At 36.0% G+C, this 22,677-nt stretch overlaps 1 protein-coding gene and 1 long non-coding RNA gene across 4 annotated transcripts in view; one reads left to right on the top strand and one right to left on the bottom strand.

Moving 5' to 3' along the window:
• Positions 1–22,677, top strand: part of TPR (translocated promoter region, nuclear basket protein) — a 41,650-nt gene that overhangs the window by 8,601 nt on the left and 10,372 nt on the right. For all 3 annotated transcript variants that reach the window (XM_057427418.1, XM_057427417.1, XM_057427416.1), the window contains exons 9-39: positions 1,197–1,284; positions 1,778–1,918; positions 3,112–3,203; positions 4,043–4,240; positions 4,752–4,859; positions 5,417–5,643; positions 6,331–6,494; positions 6,901–7,040; positions 7,135–7,283; positions 7,585–7,747; positions 8,169–8,303; positions 9,025–9,165; positions 9,308–9,476; positions 9,918–10,084; positions 11,063–11,215; positions 11,949–12,065; positions 12,625–12,828; positions 12,922–13,106; positions 13,612–13,759; positions 14,154–14,291; positions 14,996–15,127; positions 15,400–15,530; positions 15,885–16,095; positions 16,471–16,617; positions 17,046–17,244; positions 17,934–18,139; positions 18,841–18,902; positions 19,822–20,030; positions 20,335–20,607; positions 21,438–21,586; positions 22,452–22,535. In XM_057427418.1, the coding sequence (XP_057283401.1) occupies positions 1,197–1,284; positions 1,778–1,918; positions 3,112–3,203; positions 4,043–4,240; positions 4,752–4,859; positions 5,417–5,643; positions 6,331–6,494; positions 6,901–7,040; positions 7,135–7,283; positions 7,585–7,747; positions 8,169–8,303; positions 9,025–9,165; positions 9,308–9,476; positions 9,918–10,084; positions 11,063–11,215; positions 11,949–12,065; positions 12,625–12,828; positions 12,922–13,106; positions 13,612–13,759; positions 14,154–14,291; positions 14,996–15,127; positions 15,400–15,530; positions 15,885–16,095; positions 16,471–16,617; positions 17,046–17,244; positions 17,934–18,139; positions 18,841–18,902; positions 19,822–20,030; positions 20,335–20,607; positions 21,438–21,586; positions 22,452–22,535 (4,830 nt within the window). The remainder of the gene's footprint in view (positions 1–1,196; positions 1,285–1,777; positions 1,919–3,111; positions 3,204–4,042; positions 4,241–4,751; positions 4,860–5,416; positions 5,644–6,330; positions 6,495–6,900; positions 7,041–7,134; positions 7,284–7,584; positions 7,748–8,168; positions 8,304–9,024; positions 9,166–9,307; positions 9,477–9,917; positions 10,085–11,062; positions 11,216–11,948; positions 12,066–12,624; positions 12,829–12,921; positions 13,107–13,611; positions 13,760–14,153; positions 14,292–14,995; positions 15,128–15,399; positions 15,531–15,884; positions 16,096–16,470; positions 16,618–17,045; positions 17,245–17,933; positions 18,140–18,840; positions 18,903–19,821; positions 20,031–20,334; positions 20,608–21,437; positions 21,587–22,451; positions 22,536–22,677) is intronic.
• Positions 11,362–20,175, bottom strand: LOC130608947 (uncharacterized). The gene is made up of 3 exons (XR_008974677.1): positions 20,120–20,175; positions 14,764–14,837; positions 11,362–11,468 (listed from the first exon to the last, which is right to left on the bottom strand). It is a non-coding gene; the product is annotated as an uncharacterized LOC130608947 (long non-coding RNA).

Raw genomic sequence — 22,677 nt, 5'->3', positions numbered from 1 at the left:
ATCATTTTGTATATTAAGCAGAATCGGGTTACAATAGTGACTGTTTTGAGGCTAGACGTATTCATGTGATTGTGTCTTACGTTGTATTGGGTGATAAAGGTTTGTATGTAAAATACAACTATGAAAGAGGTTTTTCTGAATTTGGTTAGTGGAAGTTGATTTCAAAAACACTGCAGGTATTAGTGGCCTGATTATGGCACAGCTGAATGTCATTTATTGTGGCAAACAAGCACCATGTAAACAGATAATTTTTGTTAGTTTTGTCAGCTCAAAGAAAATACCTTGTAGCATATTGACTAAGAAAAAGTCAGCTAAAGAGGACACCTAATGCTTTTCATTTTACACATACTAGATTCATAGGTTAATGAGTTTTGTTGCCTGGCTGTTTTTGCTTAGATACCCACATAAATATTCTACCCTGTTTAATTCTGAGATCAAAATTAATACTTTAGTAAACTGATGTCCCTTCATTGAACAGTATGTCAATAGCTTACTTTTGTGGAGCATAACGTGTTATCACTTAATTCGTTCTTGTTATGGTGGTTGTTGAGGATTTTGGGGGGAGATTTAGAATCACTGATTTTAAGGGTTTGTCTTCTGCTTAACATACAGTTTGCTATATACTTTTAACTGCTGACATTTGTCTGACCTGATACTAAAGGCATTGAGACTGAGTGCCCTTCCGTGGGAACTTAATCTGAGATTTTGGAGATTGGCAAAAGTTGAATCAACTTTATTTCAGTTACTTCTGATGAACTTGCAAGAATTGCTGAAGTATTGCATTTGTGAGATCTCTGACTGGAAGCAAAAAAAACTTGAACTGTTTGTACAAGATTCCCTAAAAATACCAAATTTTTCAGATTCATCAAAGTCATGGACTCAATATTTCTCCAAATTTGCTTAATTGAGAGAAAGAACAAAGCCAGTACCAGCTATGAAGCAGCTAAAAGGCATACATTTTATTTGGATTTCTCATAGCAAATCAATACCTGATACTTCTTACTCTCAGATGGGCAGCTTGCATCCAAGTGAGACTGAATCTGAGTGGAAAGAGAATTGTCCAATTTAGGTGAATCTTTCAGTGTTTCACTCAAAAACCCCTGCTTTTTTATGACTTTTAGTCAGTTTGAGCTTTCTTATAAAAATATAGTCACTATTGATATGTACTGAAGGTTAAATAAAATGCTTCTATTTAGAGTGCTGCTGATGACTCAGAGGCAAAGAGCAATGAACTGACAGGAGCAGTAGAAGAGCTGCACAAGCTCCTGAAGGAAGCAGGTGAAGGTAAGCCATGAGTGAGAAATGGCAAATGAAACAGAACAGTTGTGCTTCTTTGTAACTACCTGATGCATTTGCGAAAGGAATTTCATTGGCCTTTTGGGGTGGTCAGTGTCACTTTGTAACAAAAATTTATGTGACTAGTTGAATGTATTCGGAGAGGAGTGTGGGGGAACTATTTTCAAACGTTAACTGGAATTTTACTTTGGAATCGGATGAGAGGATCTAATTTTGCAAGATATGTCTTCATTTTAGTTTCCTCTTTTAGATTCCTTTTCACTGATAAAAGGACAGTTTATATTTTAGCCCTTTTCTAAACAAAGGTGATAGGCAGCAGTTCATGCTTCTGTCGTGTTACTGAGTTTTCTTATCAGCATGTGCTACAGATCATATAAAGTTAAAATAAAATTTAAGGTACATGTGTACATTTTGATCGTTTTAAAAGAAAAAATTAAAAACAACCGCAACACAGCAAACTGCTTGTCTGATTTAATTTTAGCAAATAAAGCTACTCAGGAGCATTTGGCTGAGGTGGAAGAGTCAAAAGCTGTAATGGAAAAAGAACTGAGAGAGAAGATCAGTAAACTGGAAAAGGAGCTGGAGAATGCTAATGATTTACTGTCTGCTACAAAGCGTAAAGGTAGGGATAACACTGGGAAGTAAAATCTTTATATCATGTTTCATAGAATCATAGAATCATAAAATAGTTAGGGTTGGAAAGGCCCTTAAGATCATGTGGTTCCAACCCCCCTGCCATGGGCAGGGACACCTCACACTAAACCATGTCATCCAAGGCTCTGTCCATCCTGGCCTTGGGCACCACCAGGGGTGGAGCATTCACAGATTCCTTGGCCAACCCATTCCAGTGCCTCACCACCCTTACAGTAAAAATTAATGAGAATACTCTGCTGAATTTCTATAGGAAGTAAATGCATTAATCTTAATTCATCTGTAGTCATTTCTAATCATGGATTCTAAGAGTTTTTCGTGTGTCTGTGTTTATATAGATATATATATATATGAAAATACTTTCTTTTTTTTCCTCTGCCACAAAAGTGCATTTCTATTTAAATGTTTTTTGGAAGTTCTTTTGTTAATCTGGCTTACCTTTTAAAAGAAAAAGGAAATACCTTAAGGCTGAATCATCAGGTAATAAGAATGATAAACTATAATTATCTTCCTCTTTAAAAAAAAGAAAAAAAGAAGGCAACAGACAAAGCGCTCTCCTTAAATTTACATTTAACATTAAGTCTTGCTCAGTGGTTTTTTTTGGGTTTTGGTTGGTTTTTTTTTTGGTGGTTTTTTTTTTGTTTGCTTTTTGTGGAAAATAATTGTTTGCTTCATGTAAGTGATTTCTAAAGGAAAGAGAGCAGAGGAGGAAGGAACAGAGGCATGAAGTATATTTGCTAAATTGCTGTGTCGATTTAATTTAATGAAAGTAAACCAGTGTTCTGCCACTCCAAACTTCTGGCAGTTTGCTAAGAAATCTTATGTTCAGCTTTGCTCCAGCTGTTTCAATTGCTTATGTTCAGAAATGATCTAAAGTTTAACAGTCTAATAGCAAAATCTTTTAAGCATTTCAGACTAGTCAGAGATGTTGATAACCTATGACATGGAATATTTTATATAATACCAGTAACTTGCACATGTGTATGTATAATACAGGTTACAGAAAACTCTTAAACGAGTAACTTTTAAAGGCTTAAAATAATAATTTGAAATACAGTAATTATAAAGCACAAAGGTGTATGAAGATATTCTTTATATTAATAACAGTTATTTATTATGGGAATTATTACAGCTTTTTAATAGTAATTGGCATTATGTCTTCAGGAGCCATATTATCTGAGGAGGAACTGGCAGCTATGTCTCCCACTGCTGCAGCAGTAGCTAAAGTAGTCAAGCCTGGAATGAAATTAACTGAGGTAAGTGAGAAGAAACTCTTCAATTTCAAGGCCCTTATAATGCCAGTAGAGATATGCTAGTAATGCAAGGTAGCAGATTTCATTTACTATTTTGGATTTAATGTAATGCCTGACTGAAGTCAATGAAATCTTTTTGTTTGAGGCAGACTTTACTAGCTAAGTCACTGGGATATTTTTCAACATACCTTACAGTTTTTCTTCAGTATATCAAAATATTTGTAGGGTCTTTAAGTTATTTTTCTGAAATACGTGCATGTAAACTTATTTTCTGTATGTGTTTTTGGCAGGAGCCTTTCTTTTTTCTTATTTGCATGTTTGTTTTAATCTGTGCTGCTGTGCATTTGGCTTTTACTTGCAGAAAAAATAACATAATGACAAGTCAGACATGCTTTAGAGGTTTTTTTTGCAGTTCTGTTTATGAAATTTGTATTTTCATTTTGTCTGTCATTCTGTCTAGATGTTAAAATACTTCTGTGCTTGCTGTTTTCTTTTGTGATACAAGTTTTGATATTTCTAGTCTTTTAAACTTGCCCAAGATTTGTCCCTTTTATATAGATTTTTTTTTATTGCATACTATTTCACTATAAAAACTTGCCATTTTAAAATTAATATGGATAACTGCTTTGCCCTGGTATGAGTCCTAAAAACACATAGTTTTGAAAGTCCAACTTGTTTTTCTGAATTAACTAGTTTTAGAGCTGTATGAAATTATACTGCTGTAAGGTATAAACTGTAATTATGAGCGGCCTTTTTTTTTTAAAGAGGTCTGTGCAGATATATCAAAAACAAACCACAACAACAACAACAAAGAAATCAACCCAAAACTCTTTTTGTTGCAGCTGTACAATGCTTATGTAGAAACTCAGGATCAGTTGCTTTTGGAAAAGCTGGAGAATAAGAGAATCAATAAATATTTGGATGAAATAGTGCAGGAAGTAGAAGCTAAAGCACCAATCTTAAAACGTCAGCGTGAAGAATTTGAGCGTTCCCAAAAAGCTGTTGCTAGTCTGTCTGCAAAGCTTGAACAAGCTATGAAGGTCAGTATAAAAAAAAAGGACCTTGTAAAACTATGGGGAAAAATGATTTTTTAAATTTCTTAATAGCTGTTAGTATATGTATAAAATAGATCTTTTAATCAACTTCTGTTGTTGAAAAAATCTGTTGAACTTTCTAGCTTGCGATTTATTAGGCTGTACAAAGTATTTCACAAACCCAACATTTTTTCAGAGTTTTTTATAGTGAAGGCTTAAATATGGTGACTTAAAATCCCTGATTTTCTGGGAACGTAGAATTCCTTATGAGCAAAGATTAGCATTTGTCCATCCAAAGAAATAAAATCGGACTTCAGTGTTTGCTTGCCATTAATTTTAATACATACACTAATACAGCATAAAAGAGCGTGGCTTTTGAATCCTAAATCTGTAGAATTTAGTTTAATGTAGTAAAGCACAGTTTGAATCACAAGACATGTCTCTGATATTTTCGTACTGAAAAAGAATGTGTTTAAGCAAAATTGCTATGTGTTTCTTAATGTTCCTATGCTCGCAGGAAATCCAGCGATTGCAGGAGGATGCTGATAAAGCCAATAAGCATGCCTCTCTGCTTGGAAGAGAAAACCAGAGACTGGAAATACAAGTAAAAGATCTTTCACAGCAGGTAGAACAAATGTTGCTCTAGTTAAAATGTACTATTGGAATTTATGTATTAACGTTTTGCTGAATTTCTGAAGTTTACTTGGAAGTTTTGCTCAGCCAAAGTTATGTAGAGTTTGGTTGTCATAAAAGCCTTAGGGATGTTAAAAGCTTCTCCTTAGGACAACATGGCATTTACATTTCTGCTTACAAAATTGTAGTAAGCGATGAAAAATGCAATAAACAATGCTGCTTTAAGATAATACTGTTAAACATTTGACATGGAAAATGTGAGTGTGTGTGTATGTATATATATAATATGTAACTTCTTTGTTTGATGGGAATGTTTTGGGATATATGCAGAACTGAGCACAGACTGTCCACTTCTGATCTCGATATGGTTTCATTTTGCTGAGCTGGTTTTTGCATAATATAATTATCTTACAAGGATTTATCGACTGTAATAGTTTTTATATTGTAGGAAAAAATACTTAATTTTTAAGTACTTTGTATCTAATATATTGTTTTTCAGAGTGAACTTTCAAGTCTGTGCAAGTCTTACGCTAGAATATTCTCTTTCAGATTCGTGTGCTTTTAATGGAACTTGAGGAAGCTAGAGGCAATCATGTGATCCGTGATGAAGAAGTGAGTTCTGCTGACATCAGTAGCTCTTCTGAAGTGATATCTCAACATCTAGTCTCTTACAGAAATATTGAAGAACTTCAGCAGCAGAATCAGCGTCTCTTAGTGGCTCTTAGGGAACTGGGAGAGGCTAAAGAAAAAGAGGAGCAAGAAACAACATCATCTAAGTAAGTTATCTCTTCTAGTAAACTGTTTGTACTATGTAGTAACAGGGATTTATTCAAATACTTTTCAGATTTTTGCTTCTGATTGAGTGCACATGCATATACAAGCTCATGCTTATGAGCAACTATGTAATTCATAAAGGCAAATTGTTATTAACGTTGTTTTCAGGTTTAGATTAAAATGGCTCTTATCAGCATATCTTGTAATAGGTCCTCTCATCAAAATAAAAAGTAAAAATATTTGTCCATGTTTTTAGTGAATTTCACACGACAGAGCTGGTTTTCAGAAAAGAAAGATAAGCTTTCATTCCCCATAGCTGAATAGAAAATTTAAATGTTCCTATCATACACTAGCTGGATATATGTATGTGGATAATGCCCACGGATAATGTGATTCTGTATTAAAGGTTCTTAGTCTGATTCTCTGCTCATGCTAATGACTGTTTGAAGTTATTTACATAAATAGAATTGCATCTATTCTGCTTTTCATGAAAGAGGTCTGCTTTCTTTGGCATCTACCAAATGGCAAGCCCAAAGGGCAATATTTCTGTAAGTTTGCTCAAAAAACTCAGCGTTGCTTAGCTTTCAAAGATTCTATAAATGTAAACTGGAGGACTGGACACAAAATGCAAGGGTATCTTACTATGCCTCGCTGATTATGTTACTGAAAACAGCTGTTGTTGGTTTCAGAATTTCTGAGCTTCAAAGTCAGCTTGAGGAAGCTCTCAATGAGCTAGAAAAACTGCGTGAATCACGTCATCATCAGTTGCAGCTTGTTGAGTCTATAGTTCGTCAGCGGGATATGTTCCGCATATTGTTGGCACAGACAACAGGAGCTGTCATTCCTTTGCAAGGTAAGCAGTCATGTTTCTGCATCGTTGAAGAAGGAAAAAAACCCAGTCATTTGTTACAAGTTTTCAGTAATGCACTGTAATGGTACCTACTAACTTCTCTTAATCCGGTATTCAACTTTTACCTTTACTCACTGGAAAACCCATGAATTTGGATTTAGGCATGTGGTTTTATTTTTACAGTACAATAACTTTTTGCAACATAATAACCGACGTGTAGTGGTGACTATGTGTGTTCTGGTAGCATACTGTAGGTGTAAAGAATGAATTGCTCAGGAAATCAAGACTTTTCTAGCAATACAGTATTAGTTTTAGCCATGTTTTGGCGTGGTTATGTTATCTTCTGCTTTGGCAAGCATTTATTCAGTTACTACCTTTAAAATCCTCTTTATCTTCAATATCCTCTTAGCTTCAGGTATGTTACCAGAGGAGATGTCTCTTACATCTACTCCAAAGCGCTCAAATTTACCTCAGGCCATGTCAACTCCTGCTTCAGTGTCAATGACTGAGTCAGTGGAGACTCTGGAGGCTAAGGCTGCACTTAAGCAGGTATATTTTCCAATAAATGTTGTAGAAAGCTATCACTGTGGGTTGGGTTTTTTGTTTTTCATGTAAGCACTTTAATGTCTGTTCTTTGATGCAGTTACAGGAAGTTTTTGAGAACTATAAAAAAGAAAAGGCAGAGAATGACAAGTTGCTGAATGAACAAAATGAAAAGCTTCAGGAGCAGGTCACGGACTTGAGGTCACAAAATGCAAAGATATCTACACAGCTGGAGTTTGCTTCCAAGCGGTAAATCAGCTATTTTTTTTTCATTACCTTATGTACGTGTTCTTTGTTGATGGGATCATGTTGACTGCCTGATACCATTTCCTTAAGAAGAGTTGCCAATTTAGTATTTATCTATTCTGTTAAAGAACATAAAGGAAATAGTTAAGATAGGATCAAGAATACGTCTTCTAGTTGAGTGAGCCACATATGTGAAAACTGATGCACAAGAGCGCAAAATGTAGCTGTGTACATATGCTTTTTGCAATTAAGATCAAGCAATTTAATGTGGCAAACATACTTTGCTTTGTTGTTCCTTGTGAAGTTATGAAATGCTGCAGGATAATGTTGAAGGCTATCGTCGAGAAATAACATCTCTGCATGAAAGAAACCAGAAACTCACAGCAACAACTCAGAAGCAGGAGCAGATAATTAACACTATGACTCAAGACCTGAGGGGAGCTAATGAAAAACTGGCAGTGGCAGAGGTTAGTAGTACAGTGTGTTATGCTGCTAAATATTCCAAGTTAGGACTAGAGTTTTTCTTATGACTATCTTGAAAGCTGTCAGAAACTTGAATGTGTGGCTTTTTGAGTGCATTAGCTATTAAATTTGTAAAAGCTTGTGTGCTTGTATATTTGGTTTATATACTTGTAACATTCTGCAAAATGCCTCAAGTACTACTTGAAGATGTAAGAACACTCCGAGGGTGTTTCAGTTTACAGAGGAAGACAATGTGATTAGTCACACTGTTGTGTTCTCACTCTTCTTGGCTTAATTTGCATGAGTTTTGATTTGCAATCTATAATCTTAAAGCTTTTTTTTTTAATTAGTATTAACTAATCATAAGATTAATGGACAGATTTGGGATTGATAACAAAGTGCTTATAATAGTTTGCTGTCTTAAAGGTGAGAGCAGAAAACTTGAAAAAAGAGAAAGATATCTTGAAGATGTCAGATGTGCGTTTGACTCAGCAACGTGACTCTCTCTTAGTTGAACAAAGAGGACAGAACTTGCTGCTTGCTAATTTGAGAGCTATTCAGGTATGTGGCATTATTCTCATGTGCAAGTTTTTTGTCTGTCTTTCAGAGTTTTCAATAAATGCCCCTAGAAATCTAATAAAACAGTCATGGGATTGGGTAATTATTTTGTTGTTGTTGTTTTTGTGGGGGGGTTTGGGGGATTATTTTTGTTTCCAATTGCCACTGAACATAAAATACTTGAGATACTTGTTTAAGCAAATTTGTTACTCCTGTCTTACAATATGATACTCTGCTATTTACTTGGGCAACGTCCTGAAAATTTTGAGTTGTTGAGAAGGGTTTTCACAATAAAATGGAAATAAACATGGAACCAAAATTAAATTAAAAAGTCTATATATGAATTTTTATAACAGCAAAATCTACTAGTTGCTGCCTTAGTAGTTTAGTTTTCTAGTATGTTAGGGTGTATTTATACTTTTGTATTTTTTATTGTATATTGACTCTCAGAGTATAAATACTTAAGGTTGCACATTTTATCATGTGACGGAATTCTGTTTCTGCACTAGACCTTTTGGGTTGCTTTAACCCTAGGAATTACGTTGCATGTGTAATAGATTTTTTTTTCCCTAACAATACTAACAGTATTATTAAATCATAGATTTTAAGTGCTACTTTTTGTAATTTTCTTTATCTGCCTACTGTTGTTTGCTCCCTGCAGTAATTATTATATAGATTACTTAAGTGTATTGTAAGCATTGTGTATTATTGTGTCTTTTATCAGGGAATACTGGAGAAGTCTGAGACAGATACAAAACAAAGGCTCAATAATCAGATAGAAAAGCTAGAGCGTGAAATATCTCAGCTGAAGAAGAAACTAGAAAGTGAGGTGGAACAAAGACATTCCCTTACCAAAAATCAAGAGGTAAGTATAAATAACCTAAACTTATTTCAGTGAAAATAAAGCCACAGTTTTATGGCTTAGTGCATTGATTTTCATCTGTGAAACTTACAAACATTTGTGCCATTTGTGAATAATTACAACTTTAAGAACCTTGCGTTTTCAGGTTCATATCCTTGATCTTAAGAGGCAACTCGAGACTGAGACAAACCGTCACATTAACACAAAGGAACTTTTAAAGAATGCCCAGAAGGAAACCGTGATGTTGAAACAGCAGCTTAACAATACGGAGGCTCAGTTAACATCTCAGTCATCACAGAGGGCTCCGGGGAAAGGTAAGATGTTTTTCTACATTGAATTTCTCTTTATGTTAAATATTTCTGTCTGTAGAATGGTAAAATTCATAATAATTTAGAATTAGGAGGAAAGTACACTAAATAATAAACATCATTATTACAGTCGCGTATTAAAACAAATGATAACCAGGATTATTTACTAAAGTGAAATTCATGTCCAAGCATCCTTTGACAAAGGGGAAAAATAAAGCAAAACTTTTATTAATGGATCCCTTATTACTTGAAAGAACTGGTTCCTTATTTTTAAATAGCCAATTTTATTGTAAGCCACTGTTGTGTTAAGGCTGATAATTTAATTTAGAGAAGCTTTGTGGCAGTGATATTTTTTTTCATGTTACAAGATTTTAGTTTTTAACAGAACAATGGTTTAAAAAACTGAATTAAACTTCATCAGTTAATGAATGTATTCTAATACTATAGGTCAACCTAGTACAAATGAAAATGTGGATGATCTTGTAAGTCGACTAAGACAAGCTGATGAACAAGTTAATGACCTGAGAGAGAGACTCAAGACTAGTTCTAGTAATGTGGAACAATACAGAGCCATGGTTCTTAGTCTAGAGGAATCTCTTAATAAGGAAAAACAAGTAAGTAGTTACCATTGTTTGTCAGAGAAAAACAAGAAACAAAATGAAAGGGTTTGGGGTTTTTTTGGTGGTTTGTTTTTCTTTTTGTACTACAGTACAGTCTGTAGGACTTAAAGGAATTACAAAAAAGCTGGTCAGTTTAAAAGACATAATATAATGTAGTTAGACCATATTTTAGAAAGCTTTTAATCATGAAAACGCTATACCTTTTTGCACCATGGTTTTAAAATGCTGGATTGTAAATTTTACTCAAAGCTGAATTCTGCCAACGTCTGCCTTCGAAATAGGGGATTGGACTTTTTAAAACTCTTGCTTGTTATAACCCTGTAATCAATGGTTAAAAATATTATGTAGCTCTCAATCAAAAGCAGTTAAATTCATACCTTCTTGCATTGCTGATGACCTTACTGATAACAAGGAACACTCCGTATGTGGTATTCATGGGAAAAGCTTGAGAACGACCTTCCAATCTCTCATACACTCCACCAAGATAATACAGAATGAAGGCTCTTTTTCCAAGTCACTCAGCATACCAAAATAAAATAGGTTGGGGAAAAGAATTCTTATTGTCCACCAAAAATGAAGTGTCACTAGACAGCGGAGTGCTGTTTGTCTAGTATCCAAGTTCTCTGACTGTCTCTGTTACTGTAAAAATTTCATTGTGGCTCGGTATGCTTTAACAATATTACAGATTCTAGTGTGTAATAGAGATACCCTGGCTACTGCAGATTTGACTGCAGTCACCTTAAACTCCTTTTGGGTGTACTTCATGAGGTATTACAGCTTTGAATAGAGGAAATGGGGGAAGGGGGAAAAAATCAATGTTATTCATGGTTCTCCAAATCTTCAGTGTTGTTGTTCTAAATGAGATGCTGAGAATAGCTATTCTGATTTTAAATTGTTAATAAAACACTGGGTTTATATCAGACTATCATATTTAAAGGAAAAAATATTGATCTCTTATGGATTTTAATGAAGGTGACAGAGGAAGTTCGTGCAACAGTTGAAGCTCGTCTGAAGGAGTCTTCAGAGTATCAAGCACAGCTAGAAAAGAACCTGATGGAGTCAGAGAAAGAAAAGCAAGAACTGCAAGAGGAGAAGCGTAAAGCTGTGGAGAGTATGGAACAACAGGTATGCACTGAATGTCCCCAACCTTTAAACTCACAAGAATGGAGTCCACAAGAATGTGCTTTTACATAATTCCATAAACTGTTTTTTTTTTTTCCCACAGTATTGTAGTGTCACAAACTAAATCTTTTAGAATGTTCAAGAGGCTAACTAAATTTGTGAGAGGTTTGTAAGGATGAGTAGTACGTTAACCTACCACTTCATTAGGGTGATTGTGTATTTAAAGCTGTCACTGTCTTGCTGAACTTTGAGCAGTCTGTAGAAAAAAACATGAGTAAAAGCCTGCGAGAAAGGTTTCAGAAAACCTTTTTTCAAACATGAGCCAATACCAGTTTTGTAGTATGCACATCTTTTAAAGTCAGAGTGGGCAATGCCCTTATTTTGTCTGGTTTATATCTGGGCTTTTATTGAGGTTGAAAGAAACAAGATGACTGCAGCTAGCATTGCTGCAGGCCCAACTCTGAAATAACAGCAATATATTTTTACCAGGAAAGAGTTCTGTATATTATTAAGTCAAAAATCTTGAAAGTATTTCCCTTTCTTAAAAAAATACTAATTTTAATCTAAAAATAATAAAATAACCACTCTTTGGTTCTACATTGTTTTTGATGGTCTGTATTCAAATCCTTGCTGTGTTCAGTACTCTGTAAAATACTTCGCTGTTTACTGTTGGTTTTATTCTTGTTTTGTTTTGTTTTGTTTTGTTTTTGTTCTTCTCCCTCCCCCATCACTGTAGCTATCAGAACTAAAGAAGAGTCTGTCAACCGTGCAGTCGGAAGTTCAGGAAGCTCTTCAGAGAGCCAGCACAGCTTTAAATAATGAACAGCAAGCCAGACGTGACTGCCAGGAACAAGTATGGCAGTATTTGTATTTGTAGTATTTGTAGTATTTGGCTATTTTAGCTAGAGGTAGTAAACTTCTGATAGTTGTTTTTTTTTTAAATGACTGATAGTTTCTCAGTTGAACTAAAAACATTTTTTAAAGGTAGTACTGCTAATCAGAGACTTTTGGAAACAAGAGAAGTGCTGAAAGAGCACATTCTTTATTTTGTGAACAGCTGCTTATTTAATGCTTTGTTTTTCTACCTGATGAAAGTAGTAATATGAACTAAACTGACTTTGAACACGAAGTTGCGCTGCAAGCACAGTTTGTCTCACATTTAAGAAAACAGAAGATGCAGTGGATAACTGTTTCTGTGGTCTGTTTCGTTGCGTAAAAAAATTGATCAGGGAGTGTAATTAAGTGGTTTTAGTGAATTGCTACCTCTGGCCACCTAAAGACCTATTTCAAATTCGAATTTTTCTTAATAATTTAAGGGAAACATTCTAAGCTGGTCTGGGGTTATTTCTTTGTACATATAAAAAATATAACATTAAAGGTAATAAAGTCTTTTTATATATTTTTTTTTTCAGGCAAAGATGGCTTCTGAAGCTCAAAATAAATATGAACGGGAATTAATGCTTCATGCTGCTGATGTTGAAGCATTACAGGCTATTAAAGACCAAGTTTCCAAGAACACAGCGGTAAGGCAGCAACTAGAGGAAGCTGCTCAGAAAGCCGAGTCTGAATTGTTAGAATTCAAAGCCTCCTGGGAAGAGAGAGAGAGAATGATCAAGGTATGATTGTTCTTACGGGTTTAGTGTTCTGTTTTTTTTAATTAACAGAAATTCAGCCACAGGCTTCACATCTGCTGAACAATTTTGTTGTAGGATGAAGCTTCAAAACTTGCATCCCGCTGTGAAGATTTGGAAAAACAAAATAGATTATTACACGAACAGTTGGAAAGTCTGAGTGATAAGATGGTGACTTCTATGAAAGAAGCCATGCCAACTGCAGTAAATGTTTCTCTCAATGAAGAAGGCAAATCCCAGGAACAGATCTTAGAAATTCTTAGGTAAATTTATCTCTGGGCTCCTTCCCTCAGTGAGTGCAAATGAGTTGCCAAATTTAATATTTCTGTATTACTTTATATTTGAAGGTCCCTTTCAACATGGTATTCTATATTTCCCTTGAGGTTCCTTCCAATCTGGTATTCTGTGATTGATAACATATAATATTTTAGCACTTTTTTGCTAGGCAGTAGGTGGTTGTACTACATCAGTAACAATACAGGAGATTTCTTTCTACTTGTAGGAAAAAACTGTGAGTCAATTACGACAGGAAACTAAATCAAATTTTAGCAAATGTGATTGGCAAGAAAGTTTCATAGAGGTGATTTTTTTCTCATTGTGTTTTTTGGCGGGTTTATGTAGATTTTCAAGAGGATTTATCTAGGATTTTTTTATCTTTGTGAACCAATTTCTATACTCAGTAGACCTACAGATAAAAGATCCTTCAACTTAAAATGTTTTGTCTTGCATTTTCATTGACATGATGTATTGTTTATTTTTGCACTGCAGATTTATACGTCGAGAAAAGGAGATTGCAGAAACTAGATTTGAGGTGGCCCAGGTGGAGAGTTTGCGTTATCGTCAGAGGGTGGAGCACCTGGAAAGGGAACTCCAGGAGCTGCAAGACAGTCTCAATGCTGAGAGGGAGAAGGTGCAGGTATGGTTGGGTATTATTGCTTATGAATTCAAGAAGTAGAGAGGGCTGTTCTGTATCTTCTGGTCTTTATCTTTGCCGCCTGTACCCGGAAATGAAATTTTGGAAGAATTGGGAGCTTTTAAACTGGGTTGCTATATCGCCAAGTGGAGAATCTTTTTCTGAGTCCTGTGAAGCAGTGTGACAATTCCAAAATTGGATAAATAGGGAAAATAAAGATACTTTCTCTCAATTTTTTTCCCTATCCCCCATTTCTTAAGTGATATTTACTTGTTTTGATGTACATGTGAGATAATGAAGGCCAGACTAGCTTTCCAAGGTGGTGTTACACCAGATCCAGATAAGTATATATGCACGTGCAAGCAAAACAAATGATTGAGTTAAATCTTCTCAAAAGGTAACAGCAAAAACCATTGCACAGCATGAAGAATTAATGAAAAAAACTGAGACCATGAATGTCCTGATAGAGACCAACAAGATGCTAAGAGAAGAGAAGGAGAGGCTAGAACAAGAGCTACAACAAATTCAAGCAAAGGTTAGTGCTGAAGTTCATGTAAATTTTTTAGATATTCAAGCTGATGAGTTAGTGTCTGGATATATTATTGCTAATTACAATAAGTACATGATTTAGAGTGTCGTTATTCCTGTATGTCATACACAAATGGGGAAGTTTTTCCCTTTAGAATTTTAGAAGACATAGGTCCACCTAGAACACTGGAAAGTTTTAAGTTCAGTTTCATTTAAATGAATCAGGTTTTATCCTTGCCTAGATGTATACCAGTAACAGGGATATATTATCAGCAGATAAATTTAAGTGGCAGAGGAATAGGTATAAAGCAGACCACAGCTTTATTAGGAGTTTAAAGGGAAGATATTGTCTCTTCATGTTTCTGCGCACCAGTGGAATGGAATCCAGTGCAGTGTTGCTTGGCTTCTAACATGTAATTAATAATCTGTTTCCTGTATCAGAGTACAAAGAGTGAGAATCTAAGATTGTGAAGTTGTACGTGTACTTTTTTCCTCTCTGTAGGATTATCCCCTGCTCTTGCTCCGTGTCCTTCTCCCTGCCCCCGGCTGGCCACTGAAAGGCAGAGAGTTGGAAAAGAAGCTTTATCAGGCTTCTTGAGGGTTGATTTTGCTCTCTCTGGCCCTCTTTACTATCCTTGTTCAAGGCCTACCATATTCTATTTCCTTCAGTTTCAAAAGATCTGGAGAGTTCTCCTGTTGTTTTTTTTTCAGGTACGCAAGCTTGAGGCAGACATTCTACCTCTGCAGGAGTCTAATGCTGAACTGAGTGAGAAAAGTGGAATGTTGCAGGCGGAGAAAAAGCTGTTGGAAGAAGATGTCAAACGGTGGAAAGCCCGGACTCAGGTGGAGAATGCATGTTTTCAAAGAGAAGTTGAGGGGAAAATGAAGTAACTAAAAAAAAAAATTATTCTAAATATTCTTAAAAACAACAACAGTGACTCAAGAAATGTATTTGAATTATAAAGCATTGATTATGCAGCTTCAAAATAGGCTATTCTGATTCACAGACATTCCAAATCAAAATGCGAAAGCAGTAGCTCTAATTCAAAGACATTTTCTAGGTATAGCTGTATAATCGTCTTACAAAAGTGCAAACTATTTTCTCAACCTTTCAGCATTTATTAAGTCAACAGAAGGACACAGATCTCGAAGAGTATCGGAAGCTGCTGTCAGAGAAGGAGGCAAACACAAAGCGTATACAACAAATGAGTGAAGAAACAGGCAGGCTTAAAGCAGAAATAGCCAGGTGTGGTATGAATCAATTACTAACAAGTTCTGTGCAAAGCAAAATAGTTTAAATAAGGTTGTATGTGCAATTGTAATTTCTTCACTGTCTCCATGGAACTACGAAACCTTTGATATTCTTACTGTACCTTGGTAATATGCAAGCAAAATTGTCAGAATTGTTCAGAAGCTGTCTTAGCTGAACTTATTCTAATGTATTGTAAAGTAACGTGTATTCTACAAATCGTCGTTTGTACTGCAAAATCCTAGAAAACATAATTCACTACAGATAATGCCTGTGATATCACATAAAAGAAATATTGAAATGTGTTATTTCAAACATCTCATTTGCATCTTCCTCTAATCTCTTGTTTAGAACTAATGCATCCTTGACTACAAGCCAGAACCTTGTTCAGAGTCTTAAGGATGAAGTAACTAAAATAAGAACAGAAAAGGATGCTTTGCAGAAAGAGCTAGATGCTAAAGTGGCTGACATACAAGAAAAAGTGAAAACAATAACACAGGTCAAGAAAATTGGTCGCAGGTACAAGACTCAATATGAGGAGCTGAAAGCACAGCATGATAAGGTAAATGGAATTTCTTAGCGAAGAAAAAGCTTATTAAAAAAATACATGTTTTCATTTAGTCATATATAATCTATCTATATAATCTAACTAATGATCTTCACATTTCATTAGTATAATATTGTACGAATACTTACCTGTGAAGAGAAAAGCAGAAAATGATGCCATTTATTCTGCTGTTAGCTCAAGCTGCTATGAAACAGAAGCTGCGTATCAACTTAATAATTTGCAGTATTCTTAACTTTATGGTTAGTAGAATTCCTGGGTTTTGCCCTGAACTTTTTGAACTATCAATTTGCATGCAAAAGAAACTTCTGAAAAAAATTACATTCTAATCAGATAGTACCCTTTTGCCCGATACCCCTTGATATATTTCAGATGGTCGCTGAAGCATCAACTCAGTCTTTTGTAGAACAAGAAGAAGAACAGGTTTCTCTGCAGGAAGTGCAAGAGCTGAAAGACACTCTCAGTCAAGCTGAAGTGAAGACAAAGACTTTGGAGACTCAGGTTGAAAGCTTACAAAAGGTGAGATCAGAGTGAACAAGCTAAGAACAGTGAACAATTTCAGAGTATTGTATTCTACTGCAATCTTAAATGCATAACCGACGAATGTGAGGGTGTTTTACTGTGAGTGTGTACATTTATGCGCAGAAATATGTGAGTTAACCTATTTGTGCCTCAACCTTGGGAGAGGGGCCTTAAACCTAGTTTAAATCCTGTGTGTAGAGTCTCTCACATTATTTCTTGGAATGAATAAGTGGGAAGGAGAATGCTATTCTCTCAGCTATTACTTTCAGGGAGGACTGGACTCCTCTGTTGTTGATTAGAAGCCTTTGAACCTTAATACAGTGTCCAGCTAATACTAGGTCCTTGGGCGTTGTTTGCTGAAGTAGCTAGTTATGGCCAATAGTTGCAACTTCTCTCTTTCAGTCTTTCTCTTGCTTTCTCTCTAGTCTATAGCAGAAAAGGAAGCTGAAGTTAGAAATCTTCAGGAGCAGATAATACAGCTACAATCAGAACTTGCTCGTTTTCATCAAGATCTGCAAGAGAAGACTACACAGGAAGAACAGCTCAGGCAACAGATCACCGAGAAGGAAGAGAAAACTAGGAAGACATTGCTTGCCGCCAAGCAGAAAATTGCACAGTTAGCTGGTATAATATGTTTTTTTTCTGTCCTTAAGATGTTGTCTTCAGTTTGTTTTTTGATTTATCCTATAGAAAAGTGTTTAGACAGGATGCTAAATACAAAAATATGGCTTAATTCGTATTTAGTTAAAAGTTTTTTCTAGTTCAGATGTTATAGGAATTGTTCTAAAAAAGTAAATTCTGATTCCTTCAGGAGATTATGAAAGCGTGTACCGAACTGTACACTGGAGGTAAAAAAAGTTTTGCTTAGTTTTCGCAAGCCAGCTTGATAACACCCATTTGTTATCCTTCTGTTGATTAGAGCAGACTGACCCTACTAACAGCTCAGGTAACTCTTTCCTTCCCTTCCCTCTTGTCTTCCCTAAATGTACAGGTGCAAAACATATTGCCTCCTTATTTTTAATTGATGTTGAGAGAAATGATGGTGTCAGAGCTTGCTGAAAGCATCTTGTTCTTTTGTGTCTACTACTTTTTGTTTATTTATTGCATTATTATTTTATTTTTATTTAATTGTAATTAAATATAAAAATGGCATGTGAAAGTTAAAATTACCTCCAAATACTCTGTTGATAGCTAAATCATTTTAAGATTTCAAAATACTTTATTAATGTATTAGAACAGCCAGGTATTCGGCATGCAGAAAGTCAGTAGGCAGCTTCACAGTGGCAGGACTGAGTTCTTTCCTATTTAATTAGGTACAAAAGAACAGCTAACAAAAGAAAATGAAGAGTGGAAGCAAAAGAGCAGCTCATTAGAAGAGCAGAAGACTGAATTGGAAGTGCGGATGAGTGCACTTAAATCACAGTATGAAGGTCGAATTTGCCGTCTAGAAAGAGAGCTTAGAGAGCAGCAAGAGCGACACCATGAACAGCGAGATGAGCCACCAGAGTCTACAAACAAGGTACAAAATCCTTTTAGCTAGCTGTGTGAGAGAAAAAACAGCTGCATGTCTCATGGCTGAATGAGAATCTGTAGCTTGTAACTACAAGTTGACTACATTGCTTGTAGGTGTCACTCAAGCACCACTGTCCAACTTGTGTGTGTACAGTAGTTAAAGCTCAGGACTACTTTACGTGAAGCTGTTTTCTCTAAGCATCCTGAATAGCAAATGGAAATTCTTATTTTAGGACTCCCAACACTTTAACTATGAGCTCAACAAACTGCGCTTATTCAGGTTCCACTGTCCCCTGGTTTTGGAAATGCACAAGTTGGCTTTTAGCAGGGGTTCAGAACTTAATTTAAAACTCATTTCCTGCCATAGTCAGAATTCCCAGTGCTAACAAGCATAACGTTGTATCAGTCATTGTGAATCAGCCAACTGAACTGTTTGCACTCTGCCCTGCGTTTTTGTATTTTTATCCATGCATTCAGTATAATGGTCTCTAGTTGCTCTTGTCTCAATTACTGAATTGGTTTAAATTCTTGGTATGACTGGTATAATTTGTTTTGGAGAATTTGTAATAACCACAGAGTCTGACTAGGTATTCTAACAAGTCTGCTAGAGAAACGATTGTTATTAAAGATGTTGCTGCAGTATTTTACCAGATTGCGTGCTCTGTTTTGTTTGTATATGGCATGATAAGTCTGTTTCTCACTTAATAGGTCCCAGAACAGCAGAGGCAAATCTCACTCAAGTCTACTCCAGCTTCAGGTGAAAGAGGAATGTGAGTTGAAGGGTTTGGGGGTTTTGCAGACTTTTCTGTGGTTGGCATTTCTTGGTTTTGTCTTTACCAGTTGCTCTTCTTTTTAGTAAACCACTGGCTTTCTGCAATTTTTCTTAAGCAACTTTGAAGATGCTGATTGATGTAATTGTTACTTCTGTTTTCTCAGCTACAGCTAATCAATAAAGCTTTTAAGCTATTAAATTGTCTTATTAACCACCAGGGATACCGTGTCTAGGAAACATGAAGCATGTTTTTTAAATGTTTTCCAGCTTCAGGGTTCTTGAAGTTGTACAGTTTTACCTTTAAGCATTTTTGTTTTGGGGTGGGATCTTCCGTGTGCAAGAATCTCAGACATAAGAAATGGACTACGTAGATGGCAGCTCTAACAACAGATAAAACAGTCAAATGATTAAGTGCTAAATTTTATTGTATTACTAAGTTTAAATAACAAATTCCCATTCAGTTTTTATGGTAGCATCCTTTTGAAAGCAAGGCTTTCAAAGATGCCTCCTAAAATTTGGCTGATCTTTGTCTCAACCAGGAGATGATGTTGCTCTGTATTGAGTGAATCAGTTCTAATGTAAGATGTATTACTCACTGTAATAAGGACCCAGCACAGCTAATAGTGTAAGCTGTGCACTGCTCCTTTTGATCTGCTTACAGATTTCTAGTTGATTACCTTTGAAGAAATGTGTCAAACCTGTAAGCTGGACAAATTGCTACTGATGGCATAGTGTGTCTGTTTTTCTTTTTAATCTGTAAACAAATTTGGGAAGATAATTCATGATTCCCTTGCCAGGCTTTTAAATTTTAAGCCTTTAAAAATCAGTATTTGTGACTGCAGTAATATATTCACATTTGGTATTTTTAACATTTGCTTTCTGCACTACCACCATGAAAACAATATTCTCTTTTTCAGTGCTAGCACTTCAGATCCACCAACAGCAAATATTAAACCAACTCCTGTTGTGTCAACTCCAAGTAAAGTGACTGCTGCTGCAATGGCTGGGAATAAGTCTACTCCACGAGCCAGTATCCGTCCAATGGTTACTCCTGCTACTGTCACTAATCCTACCACTACACCAACAGCCACAGTTATGCCTACAACACAGGTGGAGACTCAGGAAGGTAAGCATTTTAGTATAGTATAAGGATCTACAGCAATCATAAATGCTATCTTTGCTTTGAAATCTTGGTAATTATTAGTTTGAACGTACCTCAGATAGTTTTCTTGTTCCTGCATCTCTTCCAGTATTGCACTGTTGTGACCATTTCTCTTGCAACAAAGTTCATGATTCCTCAGTTGAGGATGGGTATAATTAATGTTAACTCAATTTGCAACACATTAAATCAGCTTAATTAAGGCATTCTGAAATGTGAACTGTACTAGATAATATGAAGACAGTTGAATATGCTACTGTTTGCCTTTCAGCTATGCAATCAGAAGGACCTGTGGAGCACGTTCCAGTCTTTGGCAGTGCTAGTGGGTCTGTGCGTTCCACCAGTCCTAATGTTCAGACATCTCTCTCTCAGCCCATCTTGACTGTTCAGCAGCAGACACAGGCGACTGCTTTTGTGCAGCCCACTCAGCAAAGTCATCCTCAGATTGAGCCTGCTAATCAGGAGCCATCCCCCACCATAGTAGAAGTTGTACAGAGCTCTCAGATAGAGAGGCCCTCCACTTCTACAGCAGTGTTTGGCACAGGTTGGTTTTATTTTATAGGCCTACCTTTCTGAATAATTCATTTTAAGTAGCTCTGTTAGGACCCTTGTCAAACCAGGCCTAACTTCAGAAAAAGAATTTGCTCTTCTGGGGTTTTGGGTTTCTTTCCCCCCCTTAATTTATTGTAGATTTTACAGACTTCTGGGGTTAGGCTCCTTTCCTGAACTTTCAGAAATGGTACCTCTGAAATGCTGTTGTTGCTGCATTCCTTAAAATACAAAACTAAAACCTCATGTTTGCTTATCTATCCAGGGCAGCATTGGGATGTAATGCACTAAACCTTGCTGCCTCTGAAACTATGGTAGTGTTAGAGCCAGGTCATGAGGAAGCACAAATAAGCTACTTAAGCTGGAATACAACATACAGAGAAAAATTCTAAAGCTACTCAGTGTGATACAGTGTTGCATATTTGTTTCTCCTACACAGTGTCGATTTTGGTGTAGAATGTTATTCCCCAGAATACACTTCAGTAAACTGCTTTTTTGCTAGTTTGTTTGTTTCCCAGCTGATGCTCTGTTCAACTTTTAGGTGCACTTGTCAGAGGCAAAGATGTTGGAAAAAATATTTTAGTTGTACCCCCAAGATTATGTTTGGGGTTAATTAGGCTGTGAATCTAAGTCCCAAGAGTATAAGACTTATAAGAAAAGGGGCTGCTGTTTTTATGTCCCAGAAAATGGCACAAGATGATTCTTTCTAATTCCATTTGTTATTCAATGCAGAAAAAGAAGTGATCTTCCAGAGTCAAAAAACAACTTTTGATACTCTGTTTTGTATGGTTTTTGTTCTGAAAATAATTGGGAGGCTTTTTTAAGTTTCAGCTACCCCAAGTTCTTCACTGTCTAAACGTCCACGAGAGGAAGAGGAGGATAACACTGTGGAAAACTCAGACCAAATTTCAGAGGAAACAGTGGATGTTCCTCTTCCAAAGAAACTGAGAAACATACAGAGAGTTGGACCAGAGGTTTGCAAGAACATAAAGTGCTGCTACTTAATCTGTCCCTTTGGAAGATTTTAATGGGAAGAGCAAGTCAGTTAATTCTTAACATGACTTTAATCTATTGGGGAGGAAGCAATTATGTTCAGGTATCATGAAAGGCAGAGGTTATGCCAGTTGCAGTGAGTGATGTAAATCTTGGTGAAATGTAGGATGGAAAAGAGAGGGCCGTATCCTGGAACTGAGGAGGAAAATGTTAAAATATTTTCCAGTGTGGTCTGGAAGGCCATTATCTACAGTTACTCTGGAATAGAATGCAGCATACTTGAGGGCATGCCATGAAGCAAAGATGAGTTCCATGTAAAAGCTTACAGGAGATGCATGCAGAGTTGTTGCTGTGAGACAATTGAGATGTCCTGCAAGGAAGGAATGAACTTAAGACAGAACCTCAAGCAGGCAACTCCTGAATAATGTTAAGGAAGTCAAAGGTTTTCTATTAACTGTACAAGAGGGATGTTGCATAGCAAAAAAGGGAGCAAAATTGTCTCAGAACATTGTCACTTAATTAGCTGAGAGGATGAAGGTGGAATATGAAACTTTAAGGGTTCTTTTATGGTCCTGAAAAGATTTGGAGATACTGAGGCCCAGTGGGCTGAATGGGCAAATGGCATTTCTCCAGGAAAGAGAAAAATGACATGCTAGATAAAAGCAGAGCTAAGGAATAATAGTAAAACAGGAACAAAATTTTGCCCATGATCTTTCTGTGTAAAGAGTTTTTATTGGTTTTTTTTTTTTTAATTTTTTTTTAAGTAAAAAAAAAAATGGTGTGTTGAAGAACCAAACTGTAGGGCTAATGGAGTGTTTTAAACAAGAAAAATGCATGTTCTTTCAGGAGGAAGTGACAGCAGAAGAGAGCACTGATGGCGAGGTTGAAGCTCAAACATACAATCAAGACTCACAAGACTCAATTGGTGAAGTAAGCATATTTTGAAAATAGTACGATCTTCATTTCAGCAGAAATAGCTCCTATCCTTCTCCCCCACTCCCCATTTTTAGAAGTGAAATCTTAAATCAGATCCTGCAGGTTTCCAGTGGAAACCATTTAAAACTTTTTAAAG

The sequence above is a fragment of the Pezoporus wallicus genome, unplaced genomic scaffold, assembly GCF_028554395.1.
Source record: "Pezoporus wallicus isolate ANWC-B61680 ecotype Strahan unplaced genomic scaffold, APGP_CSIRO_Pwel_v1 scaffold_7107, whole genome shotgun sequence".
NCBI classification, from domain to species: domain Eukaryota; kingdom Metazoa; phylum Chordata; class Aves; order Psittaciformes; family Psittacidae; genus Pezoporus; species Pezoporus wallicus.
This window is presented reverse-complemented; position numbering and strand designations above follow the sequence as displayed.